General features: G+C 39.8%; 1 protein-coding gene across 35 annotated transcripts in view; it reads right to left on the minus strand.

Moving 5' to 3' along the window:
• Nucleotides 1–23,699, minus strand: part of RBFOX2 (RNA binding fox-1 homolog 2) — a gene marked incomplete at its 5' end in the record, with an annotated part of 262,448 nt that overhangs the window by 74,230 nt on the left and 164,519 nt on the right. The window contains one exon of one of the 35 annotated variants that reach the window (XM_082665968.1): nucleotides 16,325–16,633. The exons of the other annotated variants lie outside the window; for them this stretch is intronic. Within the exon in view, the coding sequence (XP_082522094.1) occupies nucleotides 16,325–16,351 (27 nt within the window). Of the gene's footprint in view, nucleotides 1–16,324; nucleotides 16,634–23,699 lie in introns of those variants that run through there. 35 annotated transcript variants of the gene reach the window in all.

The raw sequence follows: 23,699 nt of genomic DNA on the forward strand, positions 1-23,699 counted from the left end.
GTCTCCCACAGCAATCCCAGAACTTCAACAATCACCCACCTAGGAGAGTGACTTCCAACTATTTTTTAGGTCCAACCATGCCCTTTCTCCCAAGCTTTCACGGGAGGTAAAGTAAAAAGAAGAAAGAGTATGAGCCTGAAGAACAGACCTTGGTTCAAATCCCAACTATACCTCCTACCAGATATGGATGAATTACCTCAACCCTTTCTAGCCTGTTTCTTCATCTGCAAACCGGGTTTTCTATTTAGAGAGTTGTTGTGAAGATTGTTCACATGAGAACAAGTCAAACTCTTTATCTGGGGCCCAGCTTCCCAGCTGATTAGGTCCAGGTCTTCTGGGTGCCCATTTCCCACCCATCTCGGGTCCTTCCGCTCTCAGCATCCCACTAACATTACAAACTCTGTATGTCGAAAAACTGAATCTGTTACGTTCTTTTTCTTATTTCTGCTGATGAGTTAACCACCTTTCCAGTCAACTAGACTTACTTGGAACCTCTCCATTATCCTTTGTGATATTTTGCTCTGTGTACTGAGTATCCCAATACCCAAATCAGTTAGATACTGATGATTTTTTTTTTTTTTTTTTGCGGTACGCGGGCCTCTCACTGTTGTGGCCTCTCCCGTTGCGGAACACAGGCTCCGGACGCGCAGGCTCTGCGGCCATGGCTCACGGGCCCAGCCGCTCCGCGGCATGTGGGATCTCCCCGGACCGGGGCACAAACCTGTGTCCCCTGCATCGGCAGGCGGACTCTCAACCACTGCGCCACCAGGGGAGCCCGATACTGATGATTTTAACTACTATTTCTCGGCAGTGAAGAACCATCAAAATAGGGGAATAGCAGAAGCACAGCTCATATAATAACAGTATGTGGAATGTACTAGAGGGGGGGACAACCAGGAGGCTTTTGTAACATATTGCAGAAGACAGGTGGGCCTAGGCAAATGTAGTGGGGCAAAGGAAACTGAATCAAGAGATGCTGCGTGGTGGAATTACAAGAATTTGGCAACCAACCAGTTACAGGGAACGAGGAGGAACAGGATGATTTTTTTTTTTTAAGATTTATAGCTGCAGACTCACTATTCAGGACCTATTAAGCCATTCATCTTTATCAATACTTCAAAGAAAAGTTTTTTTGATTATTTACAAGTTACACTGGGGTAAATGAGTCTGCTTTATCGTTTCTTAAGCATATTCTCTGTTTTTACTGAATTATTCTGAGTATTATTTGAATCAATTATTTACTCACATTTAAACATTTACAACATGCTAGTCTTTAACATGGCAGGGAGGGGAGGCAAAATGGCAAAAATAAGATTTTGCTTTTGTAGGACCAAATTTTAAAAGGTGAGAAAGGCACATAAACTAATAATTATATCAATGTTATTTGTGCTACAAATAAAGCTAAGCATAAAGTACTATAAGAAAGGCCCCAAATATAATTGCCTTCATTTTCCTAGGATAATTAAAGTCTGTGTAATCTTAAGGACAGAAAGGTATTTTTGTTTGTTTGTAATCTTGAGTCTCAATTATATACCTAATCCGCTGTTGTGCTACAAACCACAGGCTGCAAATCCTATCTTAACAGAAAAGTTTCCCAATTCTCACATTATATCTATGCTCAGAATAGATCACCGATAGAAACAGATCAATATTAATTTTATTCAAACCATCACAAAAAGAATCATTTAGTTTTTTTAGATAGAGCATCTTCTCACAAGTTTATCATTGCCAATGTCACTAATCGTTTTCCTAATGCTATAGATAAATGGACGTTAATTCTCTAGGTTTGTAACAGAGGAAAAATATTTTTGCCTCAAGTATTTTATAAATTATATTATTTTTATCCCCTGCGAATTGCTCAGATAGGCTCAGATTTCAAGCTCTACTTGCTTTTGTAAAAAACTTTACAAAAAGCTCTCAGTTGACAATACCTAAGAAAAGGCCTGTCATTCTCAGGTCTTCTACTAAAAGCAGTGACTTCTGCCCAGACGTCTGTGACCAAAGGGAAAAAAGAGCTATAAAACTATTAATGCAGAAAGATAAGAACAGAACATTGGATTTAAGATGATCTAGAATCAATTAAAATAACTTTAACCAACTCTGTAGAGGAATGATAGACCAAGAAGAAAACCCAGAGAAATAAAGTGCATGAATCAACGTGTACGAAGACAAAACAATGCCAGTTTCTAGGCCCAAAGTGAAATTCATTCTAGATTCTTAATTTACCTACATGCTTAAATTTAACAGTGGCAAAAGTTAGACTAAAGTAAATAATGTATTTTCTCTTTTACAGTGAATATAAATTATACCCAGAGCCATAAGATGTCAGATAATCTGTAGGTAAGTTAGAATTTAGGAGGGAAAACCTATACATGAAGCTTCCATGTAGCCTCCAATTTTTATGTTCAGGTTGAATTCTAACAGTTCATTTTTCATTTGGTTGTCTGTAGCTTAGTAGATGGCCAGGATCCCAAGGAAACTCACAAAAACAGATTTAATGATTATATGATAATCACTATAGTAATAAAAGGCCAATCACCAACTGAAATACTCATTTTACGGGAAAGTATTTCTGATTCCAAAAAAGGAATCCAGGGACACATCTATTCCTGCTGCAGTCTCAACAATAAGATCACCAACCCCATGCGGTAGGGACCCAGCCCCTCACACCCACAAACCCATCTTTTACCTGGTTCCTTGAAAGCAGAGATTCCCATATTTTATTGTTCATAACAACCACTCTGGGGACATATTTTTAAAAAATCACTACCCTTTCCCCACAGATTATGTTTCAGTGCATTGGAGTAGGAGCCTGGTACTACTCACTACTCCAGTAGGTGGTTTGGGTACCACGCTGAGAAACACTGCTTTAGTGGCTTTGGCTGGCAGAATGGGAGAGAATTATGGTGGTGGCAGGTGCCTCCAGAAAATACCCAGAAGCATCTACACCTCTAGAAGAAGGGAAGACACTAGGGAGAGAGTAAGCTATGAGAAGAAGGTAATAGTGGCCATAAATGTAGATCACCTGAAAGTAGAGAATTACCTTATATGGAACCCACAGATAAGAGAATAAACACCAGTTTTTGTTGTTTTTTAATGTAAACCTACTGAAATGCAAGCCTAACAATGGGTCCTTCTTTTTAGAGTGGATATAACTGAGGAAGAAGGACACAAAGTTTTGAGAGTGCTACAGCCACATGAAGGGGAGACGGAGTGTAGGAGGGGACGGAGAGCAATTTTAAGCTCTTGCAAACAGATGATAAATAAAAATAAAACAGGAAATACAATATACTTTACCTTCATGCTTAGACTAAAAATCAATTACAGGATCTGGTACTAGTACAATACTAAGGAAGGTACACAGTCTTGGCCAACAAGAATATTGCAAACATACTACCAAATCACTTGTCTTAAAAATACACACACACACACACACACACACCCCTCTTTCAAATTACTCGAGAGAAAAGCCAGCCTGACCTCTCCCTTGAGGCTGCGTTCTGCCATCTCAAAGCAATAAATATTTAAACAGAAAAAATAAATATTTCAGAACAAAGTCATTCAAACCCAATGTCTATTAGGTTAAAAATGACAAGCCCTGTAATAGTCTTAATGTCTCCAACCTCTTAAGAGCTCTTTCTTCCAATCTCCTTAAAGCAGTATTTAGAACCTCAAACATCCCATGAATCTTGTCTTCCACCGGCAACAAGAGACCACAAGAGATACTCCGGGTCAGCTACCTGCTTCCTTGGAAATGAAAGGTCCTTACACACAATTAATGGTTGGCTGTCTATTCTAGTCAATGTAATTGGTGATTTCTACAATGCATGGATGATTATACTTTTTCTCAACCAAACTTTTCACTACAATTTAAATTAATTTACTCTTTATTGTGTCTTCATGGGCAATTAAGTTTGCATCTTCTCTAGATGTTAAACTGGAATATCCTTGAAAATAGCCACAACTCAGGTTCAGAATAAAACATTAGCAAGATTTTGTAGTGTGCCCTGAATAATAAATAGTTAATCATTCTTTACAGATTTTTGCATTGGGTATTCTATTATAGTCTACTTTAAAATGAGAAATTCGGGGCTTCCCTGGTGGTGCAGTGGTTGAGAGTCTGCCTGCCGATGCAGGGGACACGGGTTCGTGCCCCGGTCCGGGAAGACCCCACATGCGGCGGAGCAGCTGTGCCCGTGAGCCATGGCCGCTGAGCCTGCGCGTCCGGAGCCTGTGTTCTGCAACGGGAGAGGCCACAACAGTGAGAGGCCCACGTACCACAAAAAAAAAAAAAAGAGCAATTCGTATGATATATATATATATAGTAACAGACAAAATTTTTCCCTATACCCTTCCCAGGACAAAATGGCATTTTGTCTGCAACCATAGTTAACATGATGGTTTACTTTTCCTCTATTCATTTCACAAGTAAAGCCCCTAAGTAGATCAGGGACTGAATCATATACTTCTTTATTGTAGCTTCCTCACCAAATGATAAGCGCATTGTAATCGATCTTTAGAAAATACATGCTAAATTGAATTAACCAGGTAGTTGAATATCTGCTTCTGAAGCAGTCGGCAAAAACGATAGGGACCTTTCTCTCAATAGCTTTAGGAACTCTGCTGAAAGCTCACTACAATATAACCAGTCATAAATATTTACTGTTAAATAAATAAATATATATATATTAATTGAAAAGCTACATGTGAGAGTCCATGTTATGTACCGTGGGAAATGAAAAGGAAAATGAGAGTCTCTGCTCTCATCAACTCTCACCCAGGTTAACCCAAGAACATTTCTTTTAATAGTTCTCCTTTCTTCTAACTTAACCTCAACCTAATGAATTTTCCAAGCAGCTGCCAGAATGAGCTTTCTAAAATAAAACCTAAATCAGATATTGCTAATTAATTCTCTTCTTAAAATCCTACATTCCTCAATGCCTACAGGTCAAGTCCAAATACCTCTGTATGGAAGTCATGCCCCTTGCATACTTCATCTATTCGACTTCAATTCTTGCCATCAAATATTTATTGAGTACTTACCATGCATTACTAGACACTTTGTTCTAGGTGCTGGGGAGATAACAGTGATTAAAAAGACAAAGTTCCTGCCCTTATGGAGTTTACATTCTAGTGGGGGGGGGAATGATAAACAGGCAAGCAACACAAGAAACAGAAGGTGTGGTATGGAGAGAAACGAAGCAAAAGTGTGCAGGGAGTATCAGGTTCGGGGGATAGAGGACCCTCTAAACTACTGATTAGATTTTATCTTTCAATATTTGAAATTCATTTTTCCCCCAAATGCATTCTAAAAGATCTTTGACATTTATTTCCAGGGTGTTTTGGGTAATCTATTTTCCATTCTTAAAGTTAATTTTTATTTTTATGAAATTAGTACATGTACTAATAGCAAACCGAATGGGTACAGAAGAGTTTATGATAGAAAATGGCAGCCTCCTACCTCTCCTTCCTTTCATCAGCCCTCTTGGGAGTGGCCCTCTTCTAATGGTTTCTTAAAAGGCAGAGGCTCCAAGGCTGGAGGCTACCCTAGGGGTTACTGACTCCTTACCTCTCCAGACTTAGATGCCACGTCAATCTGCAGATCTGTGCACAGAACATAGGACTTGGCCTCCACATGAGGTCACTGAAAGGATCAGGTGTGTTAACCGTTTGTATGGCAAACTTTGACCAAACGGAAGCGGAGCAGGAGATGAGAGGAAACCAGTAGATAAAAAACATTTCCACATTTCCTTCCAATGGACTGGGCAGAGGAGCGGCAGTCTATACAACCTCTCTGAAGACTTCTACTGAAACTAAGTCATCAGCAGTGTCTTTTACAAAGCTCTGGCCGACCTTTCTTCCTTGTTGTCACTCCCCCTTCCTCCCCCTGCTTTCCTGAGATCATACTCCCCAATAAGGTATTGTCTCCGGCTCTATTTTCTAGGGAACATGGGCTAAGGAAATCATCGGAGACTTATCTCTCGTATTTTCCATCTTCGCATCTTAAAGCTCTGCATCTTGGGAGATAGCTTTAACTCTACTTTCTTTCCTTCTATGGCATGTTTTCTTTTGACTATCACATTCTTAATCTTTCACGCTCTTTCTCATTCTCAAACTGTTCCCTTCTCATTACACCCAGAACAGGTTTTATGAACGCATTCCGTTCTTTAATCTGACTACATTAGTTAGAATACTTCTTTAAATCTTTCTCTGTTCCCTGGATTATCTGTTTCCCCTAGGGTCAGGTTTTCTTTTTGTTTCTTCTCTTTCGTGCTGAAAGTTCCTCTTATATGACTAAGGAACCTCATGCACTGGTGACCCAGGTATAAGGACTTGGTTAGCTGGTGTGGATTTCCTCTGCTATCATATAAGGAAATCTGTTCTCTTATTAGGTCTTTTCCTGGAATTAAAATTCTAACTGGGACCTCAGTATGAGATAAGGAAGAGCATGGCAGCGGGCGACTTCGTTTTAGTGCATGCTACTAGGAAAGTGTGGAATGACCTCCTCCTACCCTCCGAATATCAGATTAAAGGAAGGGGTGCCAATATCTAATACAAAAAGAATTAAATTTCCCCAAATATTCTGATCAACTTATTTGGAGTCAAACAATCTGGGGTTTTTGTTTTTCCTTTTTTTAATGCTGGAGAAAAGAGGCAGCATAGTAAATGATGGGGCTGGCTACTTCCACTGGAACATCTCCAAGAGATTTGTGTGTTCCCCAAATAGCTGCTTGCTCTAAAATCCTTTCTTCTAACCAAATAAAGCATCCATTTCCAAAATGACATTATATTTTAAGTATTACTTGATTTAAGTAATAGGCACTAGAATATATGTGACTACCCAATTTAACTCTTCTGGTTTTGCACTTGTCATGAATTAACAAGTTAAAGTTCATTAATTCAATCAAGAAGTATTATTACATACTAAATTGAACCAGATACAATAATAAACACTGGCAATATAGTCCCAATCCTGAAAGAAACTACAGTCTGATGGAAAAAACAGACAAATGTATTCACAATTACAGTAATACATACTATGGACTAAGAGAACAATACATATACAACGCCAAGGAAGCACAAAAAAGGGACAACTCTGTGAGACAGGGCAAGCTTTCTGAAGTAAGTGAAGTCTCAGCTAAATCTTTAAGGCAAGAAATTATTCCTGTGGGAGAAAGAGGTATTCTGGCCCAAAGTAATAATACGTGAAAAATAATATATGAAGAAATATATGAAAAGCAGTAAGGTACAAAATAGGGCATATTTGGGGAATTGCAAGTGGTTCAGATTTGGGGGTAGAGTGGAGGGAGAAAACAAGTGAGGAAAGGAAAAGAATCTTCAAATTTTCTGGGAGGAAAAATGAGAGAGCAAGTCAGGGTTTCACCCTAACAGGGATCCAAGATGACCCATCAAAGCTGCTAGAAACTGTGTCCCTGTCATCAAGCTATATGGGAAAACCTTCCTTCTACTAAAAACCAGGGAGGACTGCATCCCTCTGAATCAGGGGTTGGCAAACTATGGCTTTGGTCCAAAGCTGGCCCACCACACGTTTTTGCACAACCTAAAAGCTAAGAGTAGTTTTTACATTTTCAACTAGTTGAAAAAATTTAAAAAAAAGAATATTTTGTGACACATGGAAGTAATATGAAATTAAAATTTCAGTGTTTATAAAGTTTAACTAATGAAGTGAGAGAGTGGCATGGACATATATACACTACCAAATGTAAAATAGATAGCTAGTGGGAAGCAGCTGCATAGCACAGGGAGATCAGCTCAGTGCTTTGTGACCACCTAGAGGGGTGGGAGAGAGAGGGTAGGAGACGCAAGAGGGAGGAGATATGGGGATACATGTATATGTACAGCTAATTCACTTTGTTCTATAGCAGAAACTAAGACACCATTGTAAAGCAATTACACCCCAACAAAGATGTTAAAAAAAAATAAAGTTTAACTAGAACATAGCCACACCCATTCACTTACCTATCATCCATGACTACTTTCTTGTTACAACAGCAGAACTGAACAGTTGTAACAGAAACAGCGTGGCTTGCAAAGCCAAAACTATTTACTATCTAGCCATTATGGAAAAAGTTTATGGATTTCTGCTCTAAGTTAGGAGTCTTTCAAAGTCTCATCTCCTTCAATTAAGTCTCAGCTTATCGGTTCAGAAGTTCTTATAAGAAATCTCATACAATATTAGATAAAAGACTAGTTACATTATTTGTGGATATAAAAGTATTATTTTTAATTTCATAAAGTAATGATTGATTTCCATTTCCATATTTTCTTCTTAACAATTCCTTTATATACGAAATATCAAATTTTGCTTGCAGAACTTTATCCTGCAGTTCTAAATGAATTAAATATCTCCAGTTATATGATTTCAAGTTGTAATTTTTAAAACTGCATTTCCTTCTGTTAACAGCAGTCTAGCTATACTTATTTCCTGGACCATTAATTAAATAAGAAATGTTATTCTAATATTCTGAAACTGGTAGCCCTTTGAAAAAATTTAAGAGGAATGATGAAAAGCATAATATGCCAAAGTAAGCTAATCTAAGACTATTTCTAAGGCATTTGATTTATAATATGGATTGTTAAATCGGAATATTTTTCAAGGGTTTAATTTATTTTTTGGTTGTGTTTTACTTATATTCTCAATAGAAAAATAAGATCATGATTCACTGTTGCTACTGATTTAAAAGACTCTATAATTCCCAATTTTGGCTCTTCAACACTCTTTTTTAAAAAATTTTTTTTTGCGGTACATGGGCCTCTCACTGCTGTGGCCTCTCCCATTGCGGAGCACAGGCTCCCGTCGTGCAGGCCCAGCGGCCATGGCTCACGGGCCCAGCCGCTCCGCAGCATGCGGGATCCTCCCGGACCGGGGCACGAACCCGTGTCCCCTGCATCGGCAGGCGGACTCTCAACCACTGCGCCACCAGGGAAGCCCTCAACACTCTTTTTTGGTACAATTTCAACATCTCAAGAGAGGTGATCAAATTTACTTTTGCTGATTTTTAATATATCATCTGTTGGTCCAATTGGCATCTTCAAAACAGTATTTCTAAAAAATAAGTTTAAAAAGTGAAAATTTCAGTGTTAGTAACCTTTGAGGGATCTGGGCAAGATCTAGAAAAGTTAGAAGGCAAGTAGATTCTTGCCAATCAGCTCACAGCATGCTTTAGAATGGAGAAGAAAAACAATATTCTACTTAAGAGTTGAGGGTAATATACTCTTATATTGAAGTTATAAATTGCTGACAAGGGCTTCCCTAGTGGTGTAGTGGTTAAGAATCCGCCTGACAACGCAGGAGACATGGGTTCGAGCCCTGGTCCGGGAAGATCCCACATGCTGTGACGCAACTAAGCCCATGCGCCATAAGAACTGAAGCCCACACGCCTGAGAGTCCGTGCTCTGCAACAAGAGAAGCCACCGCAATGAGAAGCCTGCGTACCACAACAAAGAGTAGCCCCCACTCGCCACAACTAGAGAAAGCACACGCACAGCAACGAAGACCCAACGCAGCCAAAAATAAATAAATAAATTTTAGAATAAATAAATAAATTGCTGACAACACTGCATGGTCAATAGGCTATGAAAACTGAGTAAACGCAACATGCTATCAAAAACCAAAACTTATAACAAAGATATGATACCTAATAATACTCATAACTACTTAGTAATTGGATATAAATGATAAATCATTCATATAAATTGTCATAATTAGTCCAGAACAGTAAAGACTATAGAAACCATATGGTTTCATATCTATGAGGAATAATTCAAGGAGGTAGGTAAGATGAGTACCGAGAACAGAAGATTGAAGGGAACACTTAGCAGTTATTTTCAAATACTTGGGTTTTATGAAGAAGAGAGATTAACTAACCACTCCATGTGACTCTGGATGACAGAACTAGAAACAATGAGAAGACAATAATGAAAGCAGATTTTAGCTCACCATAAGGAAAACATTTCTACTTTGTAAAGCCAACAATGGAACTCTTTACCTATGAGGCTTGTAGTATAATGGAAGAGCATGCAAATTTGGAATTAAATGGATCTCATATTTGGAACCTATCCCTGTCTGTTCCCAGAACTACAAGGTTGCTTGACCTCTTGAATGTCAAATTCTATCGAATGGGTGAGGCGGGGGTGGGGGGTGGGAACACCACCTACCTAAAAAAGAGACTGACAAGTGACATATGATATGAATACAACTGTTTGTATGTAAATGTGATTTGTATGTAAAATTGGTACAAAGTGGTATGCGAGAACAAAAGGTTATTTCAATAACAGTAACTATTAGTGGTGGTTAGGAACAGGGAAGCTGGAGCCAAACTCCTTGGGTTTAAATCCTGATGCTGTCAACTTGGCCAAGTTATTTAACCTCTCTGTATCCCTGTGTCCTAAGTTCTACAATACGAACGTTAACAGTACTTATAAGGCTGCTGAAAGGAATTACATAAGGCACTGATGACAGTGCCTAATGCATAATATATACTCTATAATGTTATCTAATCTATTACTATTATGTAATATTAGAAAAATAAATTCATTTTATTCTATACTGAATTCCTTGTTATTGCAAGTATTCATCAAAGCCTTGAACATGTCAGAGATGGAAATCCCGTAAGTGAATAAGAGAGTCTCAACTAAATTCATTCATTCACACAGTCAGCAAGTATTAAATGAATATGTAATGCCTACAAGGGGCACTAGAGCACAGATTCCCAAGCCAGTCTGTGGATATGAATCCCCACAACACCTTAGTAGCTTATAAATTGGGGCAAGTTATGTAAGCGTAATATGCCTCAGTTTCTTCTTCTGTCCCATGGGGATAATTATAGGGTTGATGAGAGGATTCAATGAGTTAATGTAGGTAAAGTGCTTAGCACAGTACCTGACAGTAATACATCACATATAAAGATTAGCTGATTAGCTATTATTTTGACTACATGCCAGGCACAGTTTTAGACACCGGGAATACAAGAGACTGCTGACAAGGTCCCTGACTCACAGAACTTACATTCTTTGTAGGGGTAGGGTAGCACTGATAATAAACAAGCAAATAAAGAGTAATGACAAACACTAATATCAGTGATAAGTGAAGAAAAAGCAGGTTAAGGGAATAGGGAACAATTGGGGAATTCAAGTTGAGATAGGAAGGTCAAAGAAGAACTCTTGAGAAGCCTGGGGGATGAGCATTTCCATCTAAAAGAAAAACAGAAGGAAAGGTTCTGAGCAGGAAGATGCAAGGTGTGTTAAAAGGAATAGCAAAGAGGCCAGTGCCACTGGAGCAGAATATGGGAAGAGAAGGGCAGCAGGAGATAAGGCTGGAGAGACAGCCAGGTTCCCAATCACTCAGGGCCTCAGAGACCAGAGTGAGGACACTGGGGTCTGAAGGGAAACAAATGGAAGGTTTAAAGCACAGGGGCGACAAAATCAGACCTGCACTGCACTCTGGCAATGACCTCTTATGAATTATTTGACTCCAAGATTTCCTGAACTTAATCATTCTACTAGTAATAGAGGCACATTTGCATATCTGGGAAATGGAAACATACATCATGATGGCAGACTGAAACATTTCTGCTTGGAAGCTGAGCATCCAAACCCAATAATGAAATTACTACATTGGAAACAACAGAGCGTTTACTGCAGGGGAGCATTCCATTTGTGTTTGTTAGATTTCACATATGAAGTATTGTTTAGAAACGTTTAAGAAAGATTTAACAGTGGTTTTGGAATGTTGGGGGAAAAAAGTGAGGAATTATGATTCCAGAAGGGAATGCTTCAGATATCAACAATGCCAGATTCCAGAGAGGAACTGTACACCAAAAGGATGCTGTATCATCACCATGACAATCACATACAGATAGATGCCCAAGAAACAAACCAAGGTAAGGTATTACGTGAAGTTAAAATGTGAGTAGTCCACGAACCAGAAGTCAAAAGAGAAATGAGATTGTTCCCATATGGCGATCTTTTGGATGTGAGTGTGAAAATTTTCAGGGAAGAACAGAAAACTGGAGGAACACAACCAGGACTTTGAGCTAAGCCACTGAGAGGGGTGAGGAGTGTCATTTCCCTTTCAACATGGAGGTGTGCTCCGTAGCAATACAATCCTGAATAGCAGTTTGTCAAACACTAAGCTTTCCTAGTCTCGACTACAAAACTAAGAAGAAAGATAAAGGAAAAAAATAAAGGGAAGGAGCCGAAAAAAGGCGTGTGTTTTGGGGCATGGGAGGTGACTGGGAAGAAAAACCATTTAGTAAATCAAAATTGCTCAGATTTAATTACTTATATGGAATTCTGGGTATCTTTTCAGGGGAACTGAGTAATTTTTAGAATAGCAATATTTTTCAAGGGCCAGCCTTGGTCTTGGCAAGGAAATGGTTACAACTGACGATAAGGAGCAATGTAGAAGAATTCAGAAAGAAACCAAAGCTCTGGAAAAAGTGAGGCTTTTTTTGGTTCATTGTAAAGGAACATAAATTAGCCTCAAACCCAATCTCCGCCTACCCCCCAACTTCCCAGAGTCCTGTGCAGCCCATAGAAAGTGGAAGTGAGCCAAAGCCAACAGTGTGGGCTGAAGCTCTGTGGATGAAGGGTGGGATGGGCTCGGGGGGACCTGGCTGGCAACCCAATGGAATCACTTGAAAGCACTGCCACAAAATGGAGACTAAATAGTCATGGAGGACCTTCAAAATGCACAGAAAATGGGATACGCTTAGCAAAATCAGAGAATAGATTCCCTACTCCAACTCATTTCAAAAAAACAAAAAAAACAGAAAGGATAATAGAAAATGAAACAAAGCAAAACATACCTGCTCTCTTACCGGTCTTTAATTAAAGCATAAAATACCCTCCCTCTTCTCTCCTCCCAGCCACCCTGGAACGAATAGGGACCTGGCCACAGCTCAGGTAAAAGACTTCGGCCTTCCAGCTACTAAGAGTGGAGATAGCAGACAATAGAACTGGTGGTGATTCATTACAAAAGAATACACTCCGGAGTGGCCTGCTGCCACTTGGGCTCCCCCGCACTATTTAAAGGAACAGCAACCTCCTTTCCAACCTCCCTTATTCTTAACACCTTCCCTCCTCTTGGTCCTGATGGAAAACAGATTTTGAAGAAAATGCCAGCAAAGCACTGAGCTGTCCAAGAAAGGGAGGGCTTTGCGTTCCACAGAAACTGGCAGTCTTACGCTATAGTAGAGAACAAAAATTTTCTTTAACGTCCACACTGTAAAATCTTTTCCTCTCTGCCTAGTATACTTTCCCTTTCAACAACAAATAGTATAACCTTTCTTATTAATTGGAGTTGAAGTCATTTACAACTTTGTCTAATTTGACACATATTACAAGAATGTATCTCTTCTCCTTCCTTTTATTCCACGTTGTTATATTCACAGATGTGAGGAGATGCAATAATTTGGTTCACATGCTCTGAAAGAAGAGAGTACCTCAGTGAAATACTCCTGTAACATATACAGGAATGACAGATAAACCTAAAGTTATTTTTTAAAAAGTCACATGAGCATGTCTGTCTACTATACTAGAATTCTGAAATTAAATTGCCATTTGCTTTTTTTAAAGCAAAACTCTGATAACTTATTGTAAATAACAGAGCCTTATAAACCAAAAACAGGCCTTATAAAACCAGAGCATATATAGTAACAATGTGTGTACACCGTGTAGCTACAAATATGGATATAAACGTGATGAAAATGTCATCCACTGAAGGCCCTTCACCTTCCACCAAGTGAGCGATGGAAACCACGGGATATAGAAATGTTAAGATCAAAGATGCAAAGAACCTAGGTGACAAAATGATGAAAACATACCTAAATACTTTTCTTAATATACCTGTTAAGATACTAAATACCACAATAAACTGTTTAACTTTGATAAGTGAACCCTAAACACTGCAGACATTTTCTATGCAGAAAGCTTATGTGACAGATCATTATCAAATATTGGGATTTGACGTCTAGCTCAAAAAACCAAAAACTACCCCCCCCACCAAAAACAAAACAAAACCAAACCATAGGACAAATAAAGATTTGGCCTATCTTGCTATTTTATGTATGTTACATTAACACAGAAAGTGTATACAAAAAACAAACATGCTGGAATATTGAAAATTCACAAGTTTGACATTCTGTACTTTCCATTTGTATAAATTCAGGATGGGCAAAAGTGAGTTCCTTGTTTCCTTCAGCATTCACACACACTGAGAAAATCATAATGATTTTCACTTACCTATTAGAATTCTTAACCTCCCCCAGATGCCTCTTTCCAGTTTCTATTTATCTCTTCTGCTTCATTCCTAAAATTATAGTTTCCTTAAATACTTATTAAGACCAAGATATTAAGTGTGCAAATGCTTGTGCATTTGAACTTGGGCTTGCACATGTTTACTCAGCTGCTCTAGAAACTAAGGGGACAGGCTCCAAGAGGCCACGGAAAACCTCTGATTATAAGAAGTCCTAGTTTAGATAACTCTTTCACTGATTTAAAAATATATACAATACATACAATGAAAAGTCAAGTAGTTGAAAAGGCTCCAGTAACAGCTGAGAAAGAAGAGAGCTGGTACCCTCTAATATGGTCAGTTAACGAAAACTAAACGAGGCTCCAAGTTTAAGAAGTATCATCTCCCAAACAACAAAGAGAAGCCAGAAACATATTTTCTCTTTTTTAAAAAGTAAAGCAATATTTCAAAAGAGTTAATCGGGCTGACGATGAAGGGATAAGAAGTGGAAGAGAAAATATTTCAAGGGTTTCTCCACTTTCCAGAAGAGGGAGGGGTTTCTTAATAATCTCCAAACTCAGATCTGCTGAAAAATTACTATGGAAAGACATATTCTTTGAAACTTCCCTTTCCTCTCGGTCATGCTGGGAAAATCTCCTTAATGCTTTACCTCCTTCCAAACAGCACTGCGGGGCATTATATAACATTTAACAGAACAAGGTTCCAGTTCCTAAAATGATGCCTCTATCCAGATAGCCAGTTGACTCTCTCGCCCTCCGGTGGTGACTTAGGAAAAGAGATGAGAGAATACAAAAAAAAAAAAAAAAAAAAAGGGGGGCAACCTCCTTAAAAGGAAAGCACTGTCCAGTGATGAAATTTCCCTATAGAGCATAAAAGCCTGGAGTGAAACTGATCTTAAGTCTGAGACTAAAGGACATGAACGTTCCACAATGCAAACAATTCTCATTGATAAATCACAGTCTCATCGTTTCCTCTCAACCTATATATTAAAAAAAAGGGAAAAGGAACATACAGAAACGTGCCAAAAAGAAAAAGAGCACAGCCAGGGGAAATTGGGGAAGAGTATTCACCTTTCCATTTGTCAGGAATGACTTGCTAAAATGCAGATATTGCCTGGTATAACCAAAGACAGGGGGAGAGAGAGAGGTATGGGGTGGGGGGGGAGAGGGGCGGGGGGGGAGGGAGAGGGAGAGAGGGAGAGGGAGAGGGAGACGGGGAGAGAGAGAGAGAGAGAGAGGGAGAGGGAGAAAGGAAGAGGGAGAAAGGGAGAGGGAGAGGGAGGGAGAGGGAGAGGGAGAGGGAGAGAGAGGGAGGGAGAGGGAGAGGGAGAGGGAGAGAGAGGGAGAGGTCTTCCATTTCCTACTCCCTCTCCTTCAGATGTCTTTTAATGCCCGTGATTGTCATTTATATATTCAGACTTGTTCTTCTGCCAGGGAGGGCTCTACCTGCCTCTGCTGCACCTGGATGCTTCTATGTTCTCACAGAAAACAGTCTTTGCCAGTAACAAAGACATGAAAATGAAACATTTTTCTAGCCTTCATTTTTAATAAGCCATTTAGAGCAAAGGCAGCAAAACTGCAAGTCCATTGCCAATTCTGAGAAACCAAAGCGAATCAGGAATCAGATTTCCTTATAACACAAATTCTTCTGCAATTCTTAAAAGGAAGTCAATCCCTCTCCCGTCTTTTTGGCAGTCTACAAGAATCTCTTCCTACCTCTGCAGTCTCTCTCTCCCTCCCTCTTCTCAGAACCAAGACAAAGAGGTAGACAAATCCCCACAGGGTCTTTCCTGAGCTACAGCTGCACAGTACAGGAAACAGGAATCTGCTATGGAGCTAAGGGAGGGGAGAGAAAAAAGGATACGGATACACCACACACACGGACTCACAACAGGCACAGACTAACACTTTCCAGCTGATAACAATAATTCTGGCCCTTTCTAAAAAGACAGTAATAATTAAAACTCTGGTGACTATGCCCCACCCCCCATCTTATTTAGATCTCAGAAACGAGAAAAGAAACGCACGGAGGAAACACAGATCTTACCTGAGTTACCATTTTCTTTTTCTCCATAAACCAAATGGAACAGATGATGAACACTTCAAAGCGGTCGCGCTGGGGCACACCTTCCACAGCTTGCTTTCCACCCCCCTCCCCCCCCCAAGTCTAGCTCTTAAAGGGTGGGTGATGTTCTCCCTTTATCCCGGTTTCCTTCCTTTTTCTTTCTAGTGTTTCTTCCTTTCTTTTCTCTTCCTCTCTGGCAGTCTCTCCCCCTCCTTCTTTCTCCAGCTCCCTCCCATATCTCAGGCAGATGGCTGAAGGAAGCCCCACCCCCGAATGCCTAAGGTAATTAATCAGAGTAGAGCCCCACCTCTTCCTCCTCCTCCCACCCCCTCCCGGCAGGCTGACATCTCCCAACTCCAGAAACAGGCCTGCTGGAGAATGGCAGTTTGGTGTGTGCTTTGCGCACGCGTGTGTGTGTGTGTGTGTGTGAGTGTGTGAGGGGAGGAGGGAAGGAGGGGGGGAGAGAGGGAAGGGCAGGCGCCATGTGCCCGCATATTTTAAGGAGTTTCTCCGATGGTGGCATTAATTATATGGCACGGGAAGTATTCACAGCAGCTTACCATAGTACGTACAGATTTAAAACGTTCCATCTAAGAATACCTGATAATAAATAAGGAGCGAAACAAACTATTAAAAAAAATGTCCACTGATGTACAGTTTATAGATGCAGCGGATGCAATAAAAGATGAGAAGAGCTGCTCAATGATGGGTTGACTGGAAGGTTTTCAAGGAATGGAAATATGCAAGAAACTGCTTGCCCTGAACTAGTCTAATGACTACAAAGGACAAAAAGAGAGGAGGGAGGTAATTTAAGTGCTTCTTTTTTTCTACTGTAAAAAACTTGGGGATTCTGAAAAAGGTATCTACAAACATGACTGCTTAAGAAGCTTAAGGTGGATACAAATTTGGCTGCTCAAGGCTTCCAGCTTCATTTAAAATTCTGATTAACTGAGAATTTACCCTTTGCGTTCCCCAGCCTTCTGCATCTCAGCCTCTATTGAAAAACATAAACCCTTTCTTGTACACACACTGGACATGTGTCATTACTATAACTAGTCATTGTTACTATAGAGTGCTATAGACACAGGAGGTTTGGGAGAATGTTTACTGAATGTAAGAGTTTCTTTTAAGTTCTCTTTGTAAAAAGTCATAATGAAAAAAAGCATAAAGGTGTGATTCAGTTCAGAAGTCCTGGTCAAAGTCATAATTCTGCCCTTTACAAGTGATCTTGGAAAAGTCTTTGACCTCTGAATATAAATGTCATATCTCCCTACTTTCTATTATTATATATTCAAATAAAGTAACCTATGTGAATGTTTGATGAGTTTATGATGTTTGTCTCATAAAAATAAAGATTTTCTAATTTTTTAGTATTCTAATAAATAAGATCCTATTCTAAAGGTTTTATTATATATTTTAAGTTATGCTATATTTATGTTATAATCTCTAATAGATTACCTGAAGAACAAAGAGATTAATTCCAAAATTGAGCTTTCTATTTTTAAAATAAACACATAAAGAAATCAAAATTAAAAATCACAAATCACACCGAGAATACTTAAGTTTTTGCTGTCTCAATGAGGATTATTTGGCAAAATGTATAACCAAGCTTTAAAAAAATGTGCCATATTGGGCTTCGCTGGTGGCGCAGTGGTTGAGAGTCGGCCTGCCGATGCAGGGGACAGGGGTTCGTGCCCCGGTCCGGGAAGATCCCACATGCCGCGGAGCGGCTGGGCCCGTGAGCCATGGCCGCTGAGCCTGCGCGTCCGGAGCCTGTGCTCGCGACGGGAGAAGCCACAGCACTTGAGAGGCCCGCGTACAGCCAAAAAAAAAAAAAAAAAAGTGCCGGATAATAATGTTGGTTGGCACATTGCCAATGAACCACCATCACGCTCCCATCCTCCCATCCAAATTAATAATCATTTTAACAATTCTGAAAAGAACACAGGAACTACCAAACAATCTGGAGAGCCTGGAGAAACCGGCACAGTCATTGCTATTTACTGAGTACCTACAATATGTCAGGCATTGTTCTGGGCATTTTACAGCTATCAGTATACTTCTAGTATAACCTGTACGTGTAAAGAAATATGTACAAAAGAATGGGATCTTTAAACATTAGAAAAAAACATTAAGAGAAAAGGAATAGATTGGTTCTGAACTTGTACTTATTTAACATTTTTAGAAATGATCTGGAAGATAGAACATATTACATTCTCTGAATTTGCAACTGAAAAGCCAATCTGGAGATAAAATGCAGTCAAAAAATTTTAAAGACAAAGTGAGGAAGCAGAAAAGAGGTAGGCGAGTTTCACTGGAAGCAGGGGCAATGCAGTGTGCTTCTGGGAAAATCTAAATCATATTTACGGGATAATTATTTACGCTTTCAGTTCTAATATAAGAAATAAACTGAGGATCACTGTATACCATTCTCTGAATCCACTGGTCCACAATAGTGCTAGGGGCAAAAAACCAGGAGCACCAAGACAGAGTCCCCCACTCCCCCCGCCACACACACACACTCACTCACTCCCACTCACACACATGCTAGTCTTATGAAAGCCATGGCTGTCTTGAAGCTGGCAAACCTCCATACGTATGGAAAGACAACAAAGCCCCAAGAAGAGATTTTTAAAATAAAAATCAGGGATTCCCACATGCAAACAGTCTAGGACTGGGACAAAGGTTTCCCTACGTCTGGTATTCATGCCTCTTTTCTACATTTAGGACCACTGTTTTATAATGCAAATAATAAACGTATAAAAGTCATTACCACAGGAAAGAGTTAGTGTGAGCTAAAAGTGAAAAACAAAAGTATTAAAATAATTTTCATAAACTCACTGATCATAGTGAGCACTGCACGAACTCAAGGATATTTTGATGTGCATCCCTGACTTTAAAGGGTGGTGTTACAGAGGACAATCTGCTCCCTCGTGCCCAAATGAGAGAAGAGCAATTGAACAGTCTGGATCTGACCCAGCAAAACAACTGGAGGGCCCTGGTGGCTGAGTGTGCCCAGTGGTACCCAGGAGAAACGCATTTCAGGGCATTTTCTGGGCAGGAGTGAGGGGGCTGGGGAGGTAGGCAGGCAAACAGACAATAAGAACGTCAGCTAGGGGAGGAGACCACATCCACCCTTGTGGATCAACCTCCAGCTTCCAGCACAGTGCCTGATACACGGTAGGTGCTCAATAAATATCTGTTAATAAATAAACAAATGAAGGAACTTCTCCTAGTTGTCTCAATGTCTTCATTGTTTGCTCAGTGTTCTATGTAATCCCCAGAACTCCAGCTTCCTTTCCCCCATACCACTCAACGGAAATGGATCTTATTAAAGTCACCAAAGACCTCTGATGGCCGAAGTCAATGGACATGTTATACCTTCTTTGACTTGTCTGCGGCATTTGGCACTCCCTCCTTTTGGAAACTCTTATTCTGAGTCTTTCTTGATTTTCCTCTTTTCCTGTTAACTCGCTTCCCCATCTTACTGTTTTTCCTCTGCCCACCTTCTGTGTTGGTATTGCCTGAGGCGGCATCTTCAGACCTCTTTCTACTGCACACCACAGGTTCTTAACCCAAGGTATATAGTTCCTCACACAGGTACCCTGGTGGAAATTTGTTATTTTTATGTGCATTTCTGTGCAGAGAGGATCTACGGTATTCATCAGATTTTCAAAAGGGTACACATCTCAAAAAAGTTAAACAATGGTCCTTAGTTCCCGAGGCCTCCTGTTGACCAACACGTTTGCTGTAGGTGATGTAATCCATCCCATAGCTTCAATTACCACCCATTTACCTTGATGGCCCCCACATTTCTATATCCAGTCCAGATATCTCTCCTGAACTCCAGATCAAAATATCCAAATGCTAAATAATGGTCATCTCCATTTAGATATCCTACAAATTTCTCTATCTTAAAAGACCAAAACTAAATTAAATTCTTAAAATCGAATCACTAATTCATTTAGCAAATGTTTGAGTGTCTACTATGTGCCAGACACTATTCTAGGCACTGGGGGAAAACTAAATGGGCAAAGGAGATAAAATCCCTGTATGTGTGAAGTCTGGATTCTAGTACTCATTCTGCCATGTTTGTTTACTTGGTGAAATGTGGTTAAACTTTATAACCAGTAAAACCAGAGGTATCAGTTCTTGAAAACTTACTCTGTGGTGTCTTATCAGGCAACTACACACATTCTTAGCTCATTTCATCCTCAAGACAAGATATTTTTATCTCCTTTGCAGAGATGAGGGAACTAAGACCAGGTGAGGCTAAGTATCTTGCCCAAAGTCACCAGAGCTAGCAAGCTGAAGTGTCCAGATTTAAACCCAAATTTGATGGGAAGTCTGCAGTCCTTCCAAGACTCCTCCTTCTCACTCAATATCACACCAAACCAGAAGCAAGTCTTTTTGATTTCACTGAAATGTGCCCTTTCTTTTCATCCCTAGCACCACAAATTCCGTTCTGACCTTATTATTTTGCATTCAGCCTCCTACTTATCTCCCTGCCTTCAGTCTACCCCTCTTCCCATGCAGGCTTCTTACTACTCTCAGAGCTTGATCTTTCTAAACACAAATCTCATCATGCCACTTCCCTGATTAAACTCAAGTATTGCCCACAGCCTAACAAGGGGGACAATTCTAACTCTTAAGTAGGATCTAACACACATAACGTGGCTTCAGTCCCCTTGTCCAGAGCCCCGGCTTTCCCTCTCCCCACCCACTGCTCTCCTCTGCTCCTACCACACTTCACGACTTGCAGTTAGTTCCTCAATGACACCTCTGTTCTGTTTTCTGTTCTTCCTCCCTTGCGTACGGCCTTCTATCTGGCTAATTCATCCTTCAAGGCTCACTTCAGGGATCCCCCTGCTCCAGAAAGCCTTTGCTGCCCTACCTGCTCCCACACCTGGGTTAGGTACCCCTTATCCCTGTGCCTTAGCGCCTAAGCCACGGTTGATACTGTTTCTGCATAACTTTGACCAGACTGTGAGCAATCTGAGGGTAGGAACTGTGTTTCACAATCCCAACGCAGTTCCTAACCCAACGCCTGAATACCTTAGTAGATGAATAAATGTTTGATGAAATCAAACTGCAATGCCTTGATTTCAACCTCTAGCCATTTATTTATCCATATGCGGGTACCTAAGAACGAAGAGCATCTCTGTGGTTATCAAAATACTATAAAAGCATTCTTTTCTTCCCAAAGAGTACTTGGAAATGTCTTTAAATTTATAAATTTACTTCAGTATCTTAGAAATTTGAAGGCGAAAGGAAGATGTACAAAATGAGGGAGCGGGAGAAAGGCTTTGTTTTCTACTTTATTAGAATAGTTCAGATTCTAGACAAAACAACACTCACTGATTAAAAAAAAAAAAACTCACTTTAGGTGGCGTTGCTCCTCACAATTTTAGGGACTCAACCTTCCTACCTTCCACCCACTTACCAGCAATGCTAAAAGCAGGTCCAAGAGTCCCTGACCAGAAGGCAGGGTTTGCTCATACTTTCCCAGGCTGCCGCTAACACCCAAGTGAAAAGCAACATTAAAGGGACAGCATTTCTGGCAATAATAAAAACTTGTTAGTATAAAAGCTTTTCACAGCATGTCCCCCCTCATAACCCTAAGTGTAAATAACAATTTACACCTAATAGATATAAACACCTTTCCAGAAGCATTTCTCAGACAATACTACTTTAATATTCCTTGTCCCAGCATTCTCTTTAATATAAATAAAGCCAAATTATAGATAATTCCACTATATCCTAGCTCATTTTCTCAGGGTTAGGCAGTGTTCAGTTATATATAACCCATTCTAGAAAAAAAGGTAAGCAAAATTTGAGATCAACTGCTTTAAACGTTATATGCTTATAAAAAACAAATAATCCTCATATTTACTTCCTGTCCCCCCAAACCAACCTTTAGAACAAGATCACAAATAGTACACACTAAGACACAGGTGAGGCCAGAGATATTAGAAAACATCACTTCATACATTACTAACTAGATTTGCAGAAAATACTCTTTAAAATCCCTTTAAACTATCCCAAACTCTAAACTGAGTCATATATGCAATTGAAATTATGTGTACATTCTCTGTATTCTCTGAGAGACTAAGGAAAAGGTTCTTACACAAATACTTAAAGGGATGGGACATAAACAAGTTTAGGAATAACCAGATTATCAAGAAAATACATGATTAATCGGTGAAAACTGAAGTGTACTGCTTCTCCAATAATACAATATGCCACATCTCTATTACTAAATTACTGGAGATTCTGCTGGTTTTCTTCACCACTAAATCCCTGTGCCTGGCATAGTACCTGGCCCATAACTCAAAAAACATTTGGTGAGCAATAAATTAATTTGAAATGAGAAATTAAAGTATATATATATATATCCCCCTTGACATCAAGGTCATCTGCCCACAAAGAAGTGGACAGCCTATGGGCTAAGTCACTCTATAGCATTCTGCAGACCTGAGCATCCTCTAGGCACACGTATCTTTTAGATAGGTCACTGTCTCTCAGTCTTCCAGATGCCTAATATCCTTAAGCTGTACTTGGCTCTCCTGAACCCTCAAATCAGGATACACAGCTACACCCCCCAAAATGTAAGTTCCTGCTTCTTCTCCCTCCAGCTGCCCCATTCACCTCAAAATGATAATCAGTGCCAATGTGTTTGATGGGTGACAGGTTAAGTAAAACTGCCTCAGGAAAAACTGCGACACTAGATGAACCCCTAACTTGCAACAAGTTGTCACATAACATAAAATTGACCATCTTAGCCATTTATACCGTTCAGTGGTATTAAATACAGTGTACCTCTGAAGAACATGGGTTTGAACTGTGCAAGTCCACTTACATGTGGATTTTCTTCACTGCACATGTACACAATCAGCGGCTGGTTGAATCCAAGGATGCAGAACCACTGATACAGAGGGCCGAGTGTGAAGTTATACATGGATTTTCAACTGTGCAGAAGGTCGGTGGCCCTAACCCCCACATTGTTCAAAGGTCAACTGTGTATTCATAATTTGCTACCAGCACCATCATCCATCTCTGTAACTCTTTTCATCTTATAAAACTGAAACTCTTAACACAGATGTAGAGAACAAACATATGGACACCAAGGCGGGGAAGTGGTAGGGGGGTGGGGGGGGTGTGATGAACTGGGAGATTGGGCTTGACATGTATACACTGATGTGTATAAAATTGATAACTAATAAGAACCTGCTGTATAAAAAATAAATAAAATTAAATTAAAAAAAAAACTGAAACTCTATACCCATTAAATAGTAACTCTCCATTCTCCCTGTCCCCAGAGCCCCTGGCAACCACCATTCTACTTTTTGTCTCTATG

The sequence above is a fragment of the Grampus griseus genome (genome assembly GCF_964374135.1).
Source record: "Grampus griseus genome assembly, chromosome: 11".
NCBI classification, from domain to species: Eukaryota; Metazoa; Chordata; class Mammalia; order Artiodactyla; family Delphinidae; genus Grampus; species Grampus griseus.